Genomic DNA, 17,055 nt, shown 5'->3' with positions numbered 1-17,055 from the left:
CAGCAGAGGTTTGTCTTACGTTAGGGCTGGTGGAAGAGGCTTGAAATTTACTATTTCCAACGTAACACTTTGCATCTGTAGAATCCTAGATTAGGGAAGTTGAGGAGCAAGCTTGCCATACACTAAAGTGAGCCTAATAAGTTTGTAAGTGGTGGTCTAGAATCGAAACAAGATGTACTCTTATATTCAGAGTGGGAGGGCAAATATAAGCTTTTCCCTGTTATAGCAGAAGTTACTAGTCAAAAGTACTGATTTATATCAGTTTTAAGAATTGTGAGCTTTTGACTAGTAATTTTTAGAGGGAGGGATCTGCAAGAAAAATTTTTGTTTCCAAGCAGAGTAAGTTTTAAGGCGTATTCATGTGTGTTTTCAGATTTCTGATACAAGTGATCAATATTTCTGTCAACAGAAGGGAGACTGTTAGTCAGGACTTTCTTGAGGGTGAATATGTTGGAAGCAAACTATTAAATTCCAGGGGTAGGGTGATGCAAGATGAGATCTTTCATGTCAACTTTTAGAAGTAACAGAAAATTCAAGATGTGCGGCTACTAGGTGTGATAATATACTCGGCCTTTTTATTGAGTTTTTGAAACTGTGGCTTCAGAATTAAATGGTTACCTAACGTTCCCATGGTTACGATAGTGGGCAACATTTGTGAAACATGTTGGTACTATTAAACCCAGACCTTGCTGAAGAAGTTTCTGCATTCTCACAAAAAGGTATTTGTAATGAAATTTTGAAGTAGCACTCCAGCAGAAACTTGAGAACAAGTACACCAAAAATCACTTTCAGCCTGTCACATTAGAACTTGTAGGGTCACAATCCATGACTGTGTACACGTGCTAATCTCTAGACAAATCCAGTAGCAAAGTAGCACAAAACTGACATGCTAGGACATGCCTCAGATCAGTATATGTTAATTTTCTTATTCTTTCCCTGACAAAAAGGGCAGGTGTGGCTGATGAGGGATGTAACTCCGAATCTTGCACCAGCTGGAGGACAGGTGTTTTCTTTGGATCTGACTGCAGTTACTGTTACAATCTGCACAGGTAGTGAGAGTGTGTGAAACTTTCTCAGGAGTGAAAAAGGTAAAGCCCTGGGTTTCAAAGCAGCAAGATGTAGGGGCTGTCTTCAAGCTGCAGATGGAAACAATGATGTCCAGACTAAAATGCTATCAAAAGTTTTATTTGGTGTCTGAACCTGTTCTTTCTTCCATTCTAAATAACAGCAGCTATGCCCTGCAGTCCCTCATGAGTCCAATTTCCCTTGCTTCTAGGAAAAATTAGAGGCAACCTGTGATTGGTAATGTATGAGCTTGCATAGCAGAAATCTCAACATGGATTTTAAATAGTGACAGCAGTCAAAAGGATGTGGACACAAATGTGCTTTAAAATAAGTCTAAAAAGATTGGAGAGTTGCAACAGGACCATTGATGAAAGTAATCTGGAAGGGGATAGTGTGAGAAGTACTGTGGGGATGGATGTGATCTGACTAGTTGAGGAAGATAAAGTTAAGAAACTTAAATAATTTTCATAACTGAGATCTGCTAGCTCCATCTTGCATCCTGAAGCCCTTGTACAAGGGAAGAATTGCTGTTGAAAAAACTCTATTTACATTAGTTGTCTGAATCACAGATTGTCATAAATTGGATAGATAGCATTCTTTTCAGTAGTAGCACTTTACTTTTGTCCGAGTTGGTTATTGGGTTGTATGATACTTTTTGTCAACTACACCTTGCTCCAGAGGTGGTGGCAAATAAGTGTGGTATGTTCTTACTCTGAGACAGTGGCTTCTCGCTCATCTAGAATGTGAAACTTGATAACAGAGAGGAGCTTGGGATAAGTATCATTAAGAGACAGCAAATCTCAGCTACTATAATGCGATGTTCAAAAAATGTGCTTGCTTGCTTGCTCTTTGGCACTTGTTGGTTGGAAAGTGCTTGATGGATGTAAGCTTATCCTTAACTTATCCTTTCTCTTGTTTCAAGATAGAACTGTGAGGAACCTGGCACTGCTTGCCTTTTAATTAAAAAGTCATTTTTACCTCATTCCAAGGTCTTACACATGTTAAATGTCTTCATATAGTGCAGTAAAATCTTGCTGGGTTCAGTATACCTGGCAAAATTCAAAGTCATAGGCGGTTTTTTTTGTCTCTGACCTGATCAATGAGTGAACACTTGAGTGATAAAAGATAAAGCTGAAATATTAATATGTGAGATGGTAATGCAAAATGGATGCTATGACAACCTATTGTATAAGAATGCCATACAATAGTTCACCTGGAAAGGACCTTCAAAAAATCAGCTAGTTCAACTGCCTGATATTTTCAGGCTAACCAAAAGTTAAAGTGTATTAATGAGGGCATTTTCCAATTGCCGTTTAAACGCTGCCAGGCATGGGGCATCGGCCACCTCACTACGAAGCCCGTTCCAGTGTTTGACCACCCTTGTGGTAAAGAAATTTTTCCTAATGTCCAGTCTGAACCTCTCCTGGTGCACCTTTGTGCTATTCCTGTGCATGCTGTGATCAGCTACTGGGGAGAAGAGACCGGCACCTCCTTCTATGTTTCCCTTCCCCAAGGAGTTGCAGAGAGCAAGTAGGTCACCTCTTGGCCAGCTCCTTGTTGCCCTCCTCTGGATGTATTTGAGTATCTTAATATCCTTTTTTAATTGTGGGGCTCAGAACTGCATACAGTATTCAAGGTAAGGCCACGCCAATGCCACTCCTCTACAGCAGGAGAATCACCTCTTTTGACCAGCTGGCTATGCTGTGTTTAATGCACCCCAAAATCAAGTTGCTCTCTTGGCTGCCAGGGCACACTGCTGGCTCTCATTGAGCCTGCTGTCAGCCAGCACTCCCAGATCTCTTTCTGCTGAACTGCTTTCCAGTCACTCATCTGTGTCTGGCCTCACGCTTCCCCAGGTGCAGCACGCATCATTTTCCTTTGTTGAACTTTGTTCTTTTGATGATTGTCCAGTCTATATAGATCCCTGTGCAAGGCTGCCTATCCCTGAAGACAGAATCAACAGCATCTCCCAGGTTAGCAAACATGGTAAGGATGCATTTAACACTTGCGTCTAGATCGCCAATAAAAATGTTGAACAGAACTGGCTCTAGAATTAAGCCTTGGGGATTGCCATTGATGACTGGATGCCTGCCAGTTGTAGCCCATTTGCTATAAACATTTGAGCTTTGCCACTCAGCTGGTTCTTGACACAGTGTAGTATGAACTTGTTTGTCTCACAGTTGGACAGTTTGTCTAGAAGGATGCTGTGAGTTAAGGTATCAAAAGCCTTACTAAAGTCCAGGAAGATTACATCCATTGTCTTCCCTTCATCTGCTAAGCAGGTAGCCTTATCATAGAAGATCAAATTACTAAGGCAGGACTTTTCTTTGATTGATCCATGTTGACTGTGCCTGCCAACAGCTTTGTTATTTAAATATTCTCCGGGACAATGTTTTCTTTATCTTTTCCAGGGACTAAGGTATACACTAAATTTAAACCAAGAGGTCAGTGTTTTCCTGGGTCTTCTGTCATGCCCTTTTTGTAGATGTGTATAACATTGGCCAGTTTCCAGCCAGCAGGGACCTTCCCAGATTCCCAAGACCTTTGGTAAATTGCAGATAGGAGTCCAGGTATAATGTCTGCTAATTCCTTCACTCTGGGATGAACCCTGTCTGGCCACATAGACTTAAGGTGTTGAGCTGATACAACTGTTCCCTTACCAGTCCTGAGATATCCTTAATTGCCTGTAGAATAGCTCATCTGTGCAATCATCCTGGGTGGGTGCTCAATAGTAGACACCTGTGATGACATCTGCTTTGTTATCCATCTCCTTAATCTTCACCCAGAGGCTCTCTACTGTGTCATCCCTAATAGCAAGGGATGTTCGGTCTCATCTATCCCTTACGTATTGAAGAGACTGCTTGATGACATACAGTGAGAAAGATGAAAAATGCAATCTTTGAAAATGTGCTTCTATTTGTTTTGTGGATAGGATGCAGGATTTACCTGCACATCTGTAATAGTTTTCTTAGTCACCAAAGTCTGACTCTACAGTGGTGTACACAGACTTCTTATGTTTGTGACTGCCACTTGTAGGAATTCTGGTCTGAGGTTACGCACTTCATAAATATGAATTCAGATCAGTTTGTTACTCACTTCTAAAGCTGCCCTGAGGTTTTAACTTGAACATCTTCTGGCATCAGGGCTGACTTAAGCATTAAATTTGTCATTTATCTATCTGAATCTACTAGCACACTATCTAGCTGTGTTTATATAAGTGGGGAATTTGTCTTACATTAATTAAAAATAAATAACATCCTCCCTGTGGAGCTCTTTCTGATGAATTTGGTTTCCTGGTCCAAATAGTGCTGGAAAGAAAGACTTCAGAGGAAGAACAGCTGTGTGAGCACAATGATTGCTTTGGTAATGTTTTCATATGCTTAAACACATCCTGAAACCTCTGTGTGCTGTTGCTCTTTTTTAGGCTTAGTGGTGTTGGTTAAGAGCAGTTTGGGCTTTGGTTAGGAGCACACCAGTGGTGTTCCCCAGGGGTCAGTGTTAGGGCCCATCCTCTTTAATATCTTTATTAATGATTTGGATGAGGGAATTGAGTGCACCCTCAGTAAGTTTGCAGATGACACCAAGTTGGGGGGAAATGTCGATCTGCCAGAGAGTAGGAAGGCCCCGCAGAGGGACATGGACAGGTTGGGTCGATGGGCAGAGGCCAAGGGATGAGGTTCTATATGGCTAAGTGCCAAGTCCTGCACTTTGGTCACAACAACCCCATGCAGCACTACAGGCCTCGGGCAGGGTGACTGGAAAGCTGTGCAGAGAAAAAGGATCTGGGGGTGCTAATAGGTGCTCATCTGAACATGAGCTGGCCATGTGCCCAGGTGGCCAAGAAGGCCAATGACATCCTGGCTTGTATCAGGAATAGTGCAGCCAGCAGGACAAGGAAGGGGATTGCCCCCCTATACTCTGTGCTGGCGAGGCCACACCTTGAGTGTTGTGTTCAGCTTTGGGCGCCTCACTGCAAAAAGGACATCAAGGTTCTGGAGTGTGCCCAGAGAAGGGCTGTGAAGCTGGTGAAGGGCCTGGAACACAAGTCCTGTGAGGAGCAGCTGAGGGAACTGGGGCTGTTTAGTCTGGAGTAAGAGGAGGCTCAGGGGAGACCTCATTGCTCTCTATATCTGCCTGAAAGGAAGGTGTAGGGAGCTGGGAGTCAGTCTCTTCTCACAGGTAACTCGTGATAGGACCAAAGGGAATGGCCTCAAGTTGTACTGGGGGAGGTTTAAATTGGAAATCAGGAGATGTTTCTTCTCAGAGTAGTCAGGCATTGGAATGGCCTGCACAGGGAGGTGGTGGAGTCACCATCCCTGGGGATGTTCAAGGAAAGGTTGGACCTGGTGCTTAGGGACATGGTTTAGTGGATGATACTGGTGATATGGTGATGGTTGGACCAGATGACCTTGAAGGTCTCTTCCAGCCTTTATGATTCTATTTTGCATTGTTTGCTCTAAGGGTTCACTGCCCATTGATCGTACAGACCCTAACGGCCAGTTGTGCCAAACTGGAATCTGTCCAGTTGGTCAGCAGCTTCTGTTGATGCTTGGTTCTGTGCGAGGTGCAACACTTGCATTTGTCTGTGTGGAAATTCATGAAATCCCTGTCAACTTGTTCCTGCAGCCTGTCAGAGGTCCTTCTCGATGGCTGCTCTGTCCTCCACTATGTCAGCTGTTCTCTAAGTGAGCTGTGGACCAACTGAGACCATGCTCTGTCAGTTATTCAGAACATGAATAAAGATGTGTCAGCCCAGTGTTCTGAGTCACACTGTTGTCTTTCTGGAAACTGCATTCCGCCACGTGAAGAGTCTGCTCCATGGTCTTGCTGGGGATGGTGCTTAATGTTGACTGGCCTGTAGTTCTCCAGAGTATACCTCTTGATCTTGGAAAACTAGTGTGGTGGTTTTTTTGTTTGTTTGTTTATTTTCCATGCACCAGAAACCTTCCCCCAGTGGTCATGACTTTTCAGAGGTAGTATTGGTCTTGCAGTGACATCAGTGAGCTCCATCAGATTTGCAGTGTTCAATGCCATGGACATATGACAAACAATTTAGGGCATACATATCTTGTCCTTGTGCTGCTTCATGGCCCCTAAATCTCTGACTAGGTATATAAGGGACCAGGAAGGCCAGAGTGCAGACCTTAACAGTAAAATCTGAGGCAAAATTATCAAGTACCCCAGCCTGTTCAGCATCCTTTGTCATTTGATGCACTGTTTTACTGATGTGGTCTCACATTTTCCTTGGCCTTCATTTTGCTTTCAGTCTTGCATTTTCCTCAACAAAGTGAAGAAAACCAGCTTGTGCCCCCTTCAGTGTAGTCCCCAGAGCCCTTTATTTACTTTTGATGTGCAGTGTCATTAGTGTGCATACATATGATCAGCAAGTAATGATAGTCTGAGGACAAGTCTTGGCAGCATCTCTGCAATATCTCAGATCCAAGCCAGTGTCAAGCATCAAACCTTACGAGACAATCTGACAGCTGAAGGTAGCCAGTACTTAGATGGGATTTTAACAGTGGTAACTGATTACTGTTCATTTGCTTTTTCTTCCTCCTTTCCTAATTTGCCTATTACATTAAAGATTGATTATAGGTGGAAAGTCTGTTTATTTAAAGGTTCATGGGGATATTGTTTCTTTATATGATGACTGCAGGTTAGGAAAGACGATTAGCCTAGCTCTGGAGTACAATGAATCTAAAGGCGTTAACTTGTGAAAAATCAGATTTTTTCTTAAAGAATAATTATTTTTAGTGCTTGTCCTGGTTTCAGGTAGGACAGTTAATTTTCATCCTAGTAGCTGGTAGGGTGCTGTGTTTGGGATTAGGATGAGAAGAGTGCTGGTAACATGCTGATGTTTTAATTGTTGCAGAGCAGTGCTTACGCTAAGCACTAAGCCAAAGACTTTTGAGTTTCTCACTCTGCCCTGCCAAGAGGCAGGCTGGGGGTGCAGCAGGAGCTGGGAGGGGACAGACGCAGGACAGCTGACCCAAACTGGCCAAAGGGGTATTCCATACCATCTGAACAAGGTATGAAGGGGAGGGGAAGAGGGGCGGCTGCTAGGGGTTAGGCTGGGCATTGGTCAGTGGGTGGTAAGCAATTGCATTGTGCATCACTTGTTTTGTACACAGTATTAGTAGTAGTACTGTTATTGTTATTATTGTTGTTGTTGTTATTGTTTTCCTGTCTTAATAAACTGTCTTTATCTCAACCCACAGGCTTCACTTTCCCATTTCTCTCTCTCATCCCAGAGAGGGAGGGGGAAGGGTAAGCAAATGGCTGTGTGGTGTTTAGCTGCCGGCCAGGTTAAACCACAACAGTGCTTTCTGCCTGAAATGAGTAGCATTGCTCAAAACTATTGTTTGAGGCTAGTTGGCTACCTCTTTGTTGTACTCACATAGTAAACTGTTCTTAGTTGTAGTCTCTGTAGTTAGGAATATGGAACAGTATAAACTTAATACTGGACACAGACTTTAGTGTTGAAAGAATGGAATACTTGTTTGTTCTGTACTCTATTAGTATGTGATGTTATGCTTTCAGTAGATGTGGATAACTAGGGAGTGGGTGGAAGGAAGCCTGTGTTAGCTCTGTTTCACTTTAATTTGGGTTTTATTAAGTAGCATATCTGGTAGTATAGCTTCGTGGTCATTAGAAGTCCTTTAAGAAGAAAGTTCTGAGACTTAATTATGATAGCTGTGTATCAACATAAATGAAACTTCACTGTGAGAATGTAATTTTCTGCTCTCAGTCCTTTATTAAGAATAAGGTTCCCTCCTTGATACATGGGTACATTGCCCAGCAATTAAATTAGGGTTTTCCTGTTTAGAGGTTTATGGAATAGTTTGTTGCAGTATTAGAAAGGAATGTAAGAGCGTTGAAGTTGGTCTGAAAATAGCATCTGATCCTAGGGACTCTGCTGAACTTCAATATATCCTGTATTAAAGGGTATCTAACCATGAAATTCAAAGATGCCTTTTACTCTGTATGGTAGTCTTGTGTATTTTCATAGCAGATTTACTTTGTTATAGAAGATAACTCAGTAACTTGAAGAATGCATCTTGTATGTTACAATGTAGAAAGAAGTTCATTGTGTCTTGACAATCCATGGCACAAGACTCCTTGGTTACTCCAGTATTCTGAGTGGTCCTAATGTTAGCACAGTTTAATTCTGTAATCTGGAGAGGTGTAAAAGTAGAGAAGGAAGAGTTGAAGGAAAATAAAGACTCTATTAATAATCTGTAATAATCACATAATTATGATAGATACAATATAATATATTACAATTATAATTATTAATAAAAGTGATCATATCTATTAGTTCAGAACATGGAACTAATTCCAGTATAGATCGAGAATACAACAGAGGGTATTGGAAGGAAACCTGAGGTTAATAATAGCATTGTACATAAGCCTATAGGGCCTGATGACATGGCATCCTAGGGCATGAGGGTTAATGTAGTTGCCAAGCCTCTCTCCATCATACTTGAAAAGTCATGGCAGTCAGGTAAAGTCTGCAGTGACTGGAAGAAGGGAAACATCACTCAAATTTTTAAAACATGATAGAAAGGAAGAGCAGAAACTGTAGACAGGCCTCACCTGTGTGCCTGGGAAGATCATGGAATAGATCATCCTTGAAGCTATGTTAAAGCATATGGAAGACAAGGAGGTTATTCAGACTGCGAACCAGGTATTCAGACAACCAAGGGCAAATCTGAACCATCTCCTGGTATTCTGTGGTGCAATAACTATATCAGTGGATAAGGGAAAAGCAACCGATGCATTTACCTGGAATTCTGTAAGGCCTTTGATATGGTCCCATACAGCAGCATCCTTGTCTCTCAATTGGAGAAGTATGGATTTGAGAATTGGGCTATTTCATGGATAAGGAATTAGCTGGATGGCTGCATCCAGAGAATATATCAATATCTCAACCAATATCTCAATGTTCACGTGGAGATCAGTGATATTGGTGGTATCTCTCAGGGGTCTGTATTAGGACTGGTACTTATTAGTATCTTTACTGATGTCATAGTCAGTGGGATTGAGTGCATCCTCAGCAAGTTTGCAGATGACACCAAGCAGAGTGGTGACGTGACAGAAGGGATGCAATCCAGAGGGACCCACACAAGCTTGAAAAGTGAGCTCACATGAATGTCATGAAGTTCAACGAAGCCAAGTGCAAGGCGCTGCACCTGGGTCAGGGTAATCCCAAATATCAGTACATCCTGGTGAATAAATGGATTGAGATCAGCCCTATGGAGAAGAACTTGGGGATGTTGGAGAAGGAGAAATTGTATGGGAGCCTGTTAGTTGGTGCAGATAGCCAACCATATCCTGGGCTGCACAAAAAGTAGTAGGACCAGGAGGTCCAGAGGGGGACAATTGGCTCCCTGTTCTACCCTTGTGATATCCCACCTGGAGTACTGTGCCCAGCTGTGGGATGCCCAGCACAAGAAAAATGTGAATCTGTTGGGACCCTCCTCTGGACCTGATCTAAAGCTGATCAGAGGGCTGGAGCATCTATTCGGTGAAGAGAGGCAGAGAGAGCTGGGGTTGGTCAGCCTGGAGAAAAGAAAGCTCTGGGGAGACCTTGCAGTGGCCTTCTGGTAAATGGGGCATCTATGAAGATGGAGAGGGAGCATTTACAAAAACCTGTAGTTGTAGGCCAAGGAGTAATAGTTTTAAACGAAAAGAGGGTAAATTTAGATTAGAAGTTCTTTGTTGAGGTTGATGAGGTACTGGAACTGAAGTTATGGATGCCCTGTCCATGGAAGTATTCAAGGTTAGGTTGGATGGGGCTGCCCAAGGAAGTGGTGGAGTCACCATTCCTGGAGGTCTTTCAAAGAGGTTTAGATGTTGAACTTAGTGATGTGGTTTAGTGAAGGACTTGTTAGGTCAGAGTTTGGACTCGATGATCTTGAGGTCTCTTCCAACCTAGACAATTCTGTGATTTGAGCAGGTGATTCTTGAGGAAGGTGTCCCTGCCCATGTCAGGTGGGAGAATTGGACTTTAAAGGTCCCTTCCAACTCAAACTATTCTAAGGTTGTATGATTAAAAGTACTGCCAACTCTAAACACAGCTTGTTAGAACCAGTGGATATTGTCATGTATCAAATGCTCTCTCAAACTTAAAACATGACTGATGTCGTGTGTGACTGATGGAAGGAATGCTTTTACTACATGTGTAGTCACAAATTGACTACAGATAGGTAGCTTCAGTTTTGTCAGTTCTGGGGAGATCTTGCTCAGTGGTACTGTAACTTCTTCAACGCAGGTCAACACTGTGTCAGTTTTCCTGCTAGAAACATTAAATGCTGGAATTCAATTCCAGTTAATTTTCTTGTGTGTTGACATAACCTTTTCCCGTGTTACTTCTATTATTCTTCCCTCAGATTTCCAGAATTAAAAATGGTAGGGCTTGATCTCCCTGAGGATAGTACAATGCAAACAGGTTTCATGGATGAACCTCTCTGTTGGAGACCTGCTCAGTGTGCTGTGTCTGAGTCAGTTTTCACAGCATCAAAACTATCAGGATTGGAAATACTTGGATCTTAATTTGTAAATGTGCTATGCATGGATTAGTTTCCAAGGGAGTGGTGTGTCTGTATAAAGTAGAAATGAGTATTCATCTTGATTAAAGAAGTTGTTCATGATTCACTTTGGTCAGGATTGCAAGTGTTGTACAGCAGTCTCTGCTGTTTATGTTGTGCTCTGTTTTCTCTTTAAGTTCCCTGAGTCTTCTCACATGTGTAACCACCAGGAAATCTACATTTTCTTATGACCCCTCATCTGCCTCACCCTTTTGGCAGATGAGAGTCCTTTCTGAGCCCCTTCTGGTGCATGCTGTTCCTTCCTTAAAGATGTTTTTTTCCTCTCGCTTTTCTCAGACTACTGAGAGACAGCTGAATGCTGGCAGCTCCCCCTTCTTCTGCATTAAATTTTAGGATGATTTTTAATCATTGCTTCACTGTCCATCCAAATCAAATCAGCTAAAATTTGTGTGCTGCTCTCTCAGAACCCTTCTTCTGCAAGAAGGTGAAAACAGTTGATGGCACTGGACTGCCCTGTCAGAGGGTACTGATCAGAAGAATGTAACTGTGAATTTGGACTTTGTACCAAACAGCATGCTTTAATATCTCTCAAAGAAATAAGTCTTCTCTCACTATTGCTTACAGTAAATATAAAGTCTGAGGCTCACAATGTTTTTTTATTCATTTTGAGAAGTAATTAGTCTTAATTCCAATTTCTCAGTTGGCATTATATGCTTTATTACAAAACCCTTCATCTTTTATGAAAAAAAAAATATATTTAAAAGCTAGAAAGTAGTGGTAGACTTAAAAATGAGGAAATTGTTACATGCATGCATGAAGAGACATGAAAATTGCAGAAGAGTTACAACTGCAGAACAGTTGTTTTTTTGAGCTGTCATTACAGCTAAGTTTCTTTATATGGCAGTTGGGAAGCTTTATTGTAGCATTAGAGAAGCATATATGAGAAAGGATGTGTTGTGAAGACACCAATGCAAGCATGTCAGAACAGTAATGACTTAGAAGAATAGTGTAAAATTATCTGTCCTAGTATTTTATTATATTTTAATAAAATTTCATTAAAATGTTTAGCAAAGATTTCTAATGATTTATTTTTCATGTTGTAGGATTCACATGATGCTTTACTGGAATTTGGGAATAACAACCTCCAAATACTGGTGGATATCACAAGGGAAGGAGTGTGGAAAAATCCAGTTCTTCTTAAAATTCTATCCCAGCAACCCGTAGAAACAGAGGAAGGTAAGCATATGATTTTGGAGATGAGATGGGATTATTAAGAGAGAACTTGGTGCAATTTCGGTGAGGAAACTGATTAAAAGTCAGAAGGGAGTTGCAGTTTAAATTGCTTTGTGCAGTAGTATTCATAGGCTGCTAAATAATACTTATGATTGAAACTGTCTCACTAGCACACTGAATCCTCTCTAACATATCTCCACTTGGGCTATAGCACAAATATTTTAGTCTATTTTTTAAAAGAAGCATTTCTTTTTCATTATTAAAAAAAAAAAAAAAATTTTTACTCCCTAAGGTGCTTTGTTCTGCATAGCTGTGATTTTGAATGATTTCCTGAGTGGTTCACAGGAAGGAATAGTTAATGTCCACATCTTTCAAAGGCAAAGAAGATGCAAGTAAAGTGTGCATTTGAAGGGGAGACATGAGTTTAAAGGTTACCTTTTCTTAAGTTTTGGGCTGGGAATCTGATTGCAGTTAGACTATGGATGTAATATCTTGAATCCAAAAAAAAATGAGGTCAAAAAAATAACTTTAGTGTAATTTCATGTAACTTTCTAATGTCTTCTCTTAAACTCTACATTTTAACTCACTGAATTTTTTCGTACCTATTAGTGGTATCGAGTACTTACAGATATTTCTTATAGTTGTTCCATTACGAGTACACAAGACCACAGTTTATCTTGGTGATATTCTAAATTAAATTAAAAATAACAGAGGGGGACAAGCTTAAAATATTTTCCTTAAAATTAAGGTACCATAAGCAAGGATTTTTAAATCAAGCTTTCTTCCATATCAGAATCCTTCTTCCTGGCTTTGGGTAGCCTCTCTTTGAGTTGTACTGTATTTGCCAGTCTTCACTTAAAGTATAGCAGAAGCACTCAAACTCCAAAGACTAGTTAATCCCATCTCTAACATGTTTTGAGGAGAATTATCTACCACTAATATTCTGCTTTGGAGCTTTTCATTACTAGTATTTTTAGGACATCCGGTTGCTGCTTTTAGTGGATTTCTGCTCAGACTTGCATTTCAAAATTTGTTCCTCTTACTGAAGATAATTACATCCTGAAAATCTTCAGCTGTTTTGTTCAACTGTACAACAAGCTTTAGCTGTAGCAAGCCAAGATCTGTTCTGGTGGACTAATGTGAATTCACATGCTTCTGTGTGGACTCCTTTATAGATTTAATTGCATCTTATACACATGACTGATTTTATCAGTGGCTGCTACATTTCATTCCTTTGCAAGAGTACCTTGTATTTCCTGTGATGTGGTTCAGAGTACCTCTTGTCTTCAACAGTAACAGCGTAGTTCAGTCCTTTGTCTTTTAATTTGGAATAAAGTTTCAGCAGACAAGAAATGGATTGTTTGACACATCTGTGACTGTTGAATTGGGCTGGGTGTAGGTCCCTCTTCCTGAGAAAGTGCAGCAACCTGGAATTTATTGATTTCATTGAGTTCTTTATTTAATGAATGTTTGTCTATTTAGCTGGAGCTGAATTTGTGCCCAAAAGAGGTGCTCTCATTTGAGTTTCTTTCATGTGATGCAAGCAGAGGCAACAGGACACTGGAGCTATTCTGGAAATTTTGTAGCTGCTGAGATGCATTTTCACATAGTCTAGAGTAGATGCAGACATGCTTAAACAATCTGAATATGACTTCTGAATCATTTTTTTTAGACCAGTCTATCAAAGCAAGGTTTCTCAAGTAAAACGTAAGGTTAAAGAGGTGACGGTCAGAACTGCCATCTTAAAGGCCAGTTCTAAGAGCCCAAATATCTACCTAAAATGTCTATTCTCACTAGGTGTCTTTCTTCTGTGGTGATCTTGAAAACCTTATTTGTGGGTGGTGGGTTTTTTTTGTTTTTGTTGTTGTTGGGGGGAAGGGGGATGCTTGCTTGCTTTTGGAATATCTTAGAGTCAACAAAAACGTCATCCTTGTGGCCTGTTACACACAACATAGCTTTTTAGACATATCTGAAAGGTCTTTCTACAAGCTTTCCTAACTTACTATCCTTGCATCCAAACAAGGTATTTCAGATACTGAGTGCTTTCAACAGACAATACGCGTAACAGTAAGTAGTAATAGAGCTTGTGTGAAAAGATAAGCACTGAAAAGGCAATGAGTGCCATGTGAGATCTCTCCTGTTCTTGCTGTTCTAGTTTGCAGTAAATATGCAAAACTGGTAGATGAAAGAAGTAGTGTTATTAGTAATGGAACTGGGAAAATAGTGACAGAGAGGCAATGAGGATATTTAATAACTACAGATACAATAGAGTAATACTGTGGTACTTTAATTATGTAATTCTGTGCGCTTATGTTATGGAGGAGACAGGTTTAAGTTTAGTTGCTTTTGTTAACTTCTTAGAGTATAAGCATGTTGAACAGGTGCTGCAAAGTTGCAGGTTTTTTTGAAGAGTATATAACTGTGGGAAAGACAACATAGGCCATAGGATTCTCCAGAAATTGTAACCAAATATTCAATAACATTTTAAAACAATTCCATTTTTTTTTTGTGTATATGTATATATATATATATGTATATATATACATATACACATAAAAAATAAATCATAGAGCTCTAAAATCCTATGGGGGGAAAAAAAAGAACTAGATTTGAAGGCATACATATACTTTACTTTTCATCTGAGAGATGAATGTGTCAGATTTGTATACCCAACACAGTGGAGCGAGACAAAATGAAAATTTAAAGAAATCTTGCTGTATGTGCCAATAAATTATGGTGAGGAAAATCTTTTCTAATCTCTTAGACTGTGCTGTTAACATATCTGGTATATCTTTTCATCATCAGACAAGTGTAATTCAGTGACTTCCACTGTTAATACTAAAATATCAACTGATCCATGAAGTTCTACGACACCATGCTTCATAGACTCTTGTCAGTTGTTTTTCACTTTGATTTCTTCCTTCAGTCCCTTCGTTTCTCTGCTTTAGGAGGTCAGATTCTGCTGTAATAGACTTTCTAGAAGTCAAATGATATCTAAGCTGGAATTATTCTTTTTGCCTTGTATAGGACATGATTGGAGCATAGATTAAACAATTATAAATTACCTAGGTATCTGCTGGATTACTTTAATCCATTTTTATCTTCACAATCATTATCAGGTCAACACCTGTATCTGTAATACAAGATGGAAATCACTGATCTGTTACAAATTTTTCTTTCTTCATTTAATTCTGTCACTCCTTTGATCTGTTTGATGTTCTTGTATGGAAACTTAGTATTTTCTGACTGCTGTCTTCTGTTTGATAGAGATAGTAGGAGTGAAAATACACTTCTTACAGGCCACAACAGGAATGACAGGTTTGAGTAAAGGTACAGAAGAAAGAGTTCTAGTACAATGGTTTTTCAGTTGTTTTTAACCATTTTATCCTCTAGTACAGCAGCAGTTTCACGGAATATCTTCTGAAGTGTTGTAAATGGATGCTACTTCAGTCATCTAAAATTAAATTTGTTTAAATACATCTGATTCTTAAGATCTCTGTGATTACATGCAGTGTAAGAACATATCGACTCCTCTTAATTTTCAAGGGTCTTTTGAAATATGTACATATCTGGAGACTGTCAAGGTGCCTTTGTATTAATGCTTTGTATTAATGTTTTTAAAGCTGGGAATAGCCCGTAGCTGTTGAGAAGCATACTGTTTCTTCAGCAAAGGCAAAATACATCTTAAGTACCTGGAAAGAATCAAACTAAATGGTGAGGTTTTCAACCAGATGTCTTGAACTAATATAAAAATGGCTTTAATTCTGAACTCAGCTTTTATTCGGTTTTAAACTTCATTAAATAAATTTTGCTAACCAATTACAAAAATAATTGAATTTCTAATATGGAATTATCTCACAGTCTCTTGTAATAATTAGTTGTTTGGTTGATCTAGAGTATAAGCCTAGCGTGTCTCAGATACTGTTCTTCAAAAGTACCATAAAAACAATATTTTCTCTCTGAAATTCATTCTGCATATTTTGGCAATGTGTTTAACAGATTAGGTGGAAAAGTCTTTGGCTGAAATATTTTTTTTTTTACTTTTATCTTGTAAAATGATGCTACAATTAAAAGTTGAAGACGCTGAATCTCAGCTTAACTAGTGGTATCTTGTTCAAAATACCATATAGTCTGATTAGTGTCCTTCCGTCACTGCCATGGCATAATTCTGTATTGCCTTGATGAATGCAATCATTTGATATGATTTCCACCCCCCATTTTCTATATCCCAGCATTCTGTCCCTACTTATTTGTTCTGAATGTGTGTGGGGAAAAAATACTACATTTATTGCTATGACTTCTTATCACACCCAGTGTTTTTAAGAAAGCTTATAAAAATTTGTAATAAAGTGTGAATGTAGTGAAACAATTTCAGTTAAGTGTTAGTTGTTATATGGTATATTCTCAAAGCTTTTTTTCTTTTCATAGCTAATAAATTGATTACACGAGAAGGACCTTCCTTTCTGCAGATGCGAATAAAACATTTGATGAAGTCAAACTGCATCCCACAAGCTACTTCCTTGTCAAAATTGTGTGCAGATTCTCCTGAAATTGCAAATGTTTCATCTTTTCGCCAAGCCTACATCACATGTGTGTGTTCTATGCTGCCTAATGAAGACTCCATTAAGGAGGTTAGTAAATCCATAGTCCCTTTTAATGTGTATCTATTAAGTATCTTAGAATTTTGTTCTTTAACTTCAGTTCTCTGTATTGCAGACATAAAGTGTTGCAATGGAGTTGCAAAAGATAAAATGATCTATTAGAGACTGTAGTAGTAAAGAACATTTGTATCAACCGCTAGTGTAGTTATGAATTGTGTTACTTGTCTGTGAGGTTAGATGTATTTGAAGTCTTAAAATAAATCTTGTAACTTCAGTTCCCTTTGTAAGCAAAATACAAATGTAAAGCTGTCCTTTCTGACTCCTACCACTGGATTGTGTCTCTAAGTACCACATCCAGCCTTTTCTTAACCACCTTGTTGTAGTTTAACCCAGACAGCAGCTAAGCACCACAGAGCCATTCTCCTACCCTCCCTTTCTGGGATGGGGGAAAGAATCAGAAAAAGAAATGAAAGCCTATCAGTTGAGATAAAGACAGTTTATTAGGACAGAAAAGAAAGGAAAACAATGATAGTACTACTAATAGTAACATGTACAAAACAAGTGATGCACAATGCAGTTGCTTACCACCCATTTGACAGATGTCC

At 39.6% G+C, this 17,055-nt stretch overlaps 1 protein-coding gene across 4 annotated transcripts in view; it reads left to right on the top strand.

Annotated features, from left to right (window-relative positions):
• RLF (RLF zinc finger) overlaps positions 1-17,055 on the top strand; it is a 54,927-nt gene that overhangs the window by 16,811 nt on the left and 21,061 nt on the right. For 2 of the 4 annotated variants that reach the window (XM_084496932.1, XM_084496934.1), the window contains 2 exons: positions 11,720-11,852; positions 16,278-16,480. In XM_084496932.1, coding sequence (XP_084353058.1) covers positions 11,720-11,852; positions 16,278-16,480 — 336 coding nt within the window. Of the gene's footprint in view, positions 1-947; positions 3,052-11,719; positions 11,853-15,481; positions 15,564-16,277; positions 16,481-17,055 lie in introns of those variants that run through there. The other 2 variants (XM_084496933.1, XM_084496935.1) reach the window with 2 other exon arrangements.

The sequence above is a fragment of the Aythya ferina genome (genome assembly GCF_964211825.1).
Source record: "Aythya ferina genome assembly, chromosome: 24".
In the NCBI taxonomy this organism is placed as follows: domain Eukaryota; kingdom Metazoa; phylum Chordata; class Aves; order Anseriformes; family Anatidae; genus Aythya; species Aythya ferina.
This window is presented reverse-complemented; position numbering and strand designations above follow the sequence as displayed.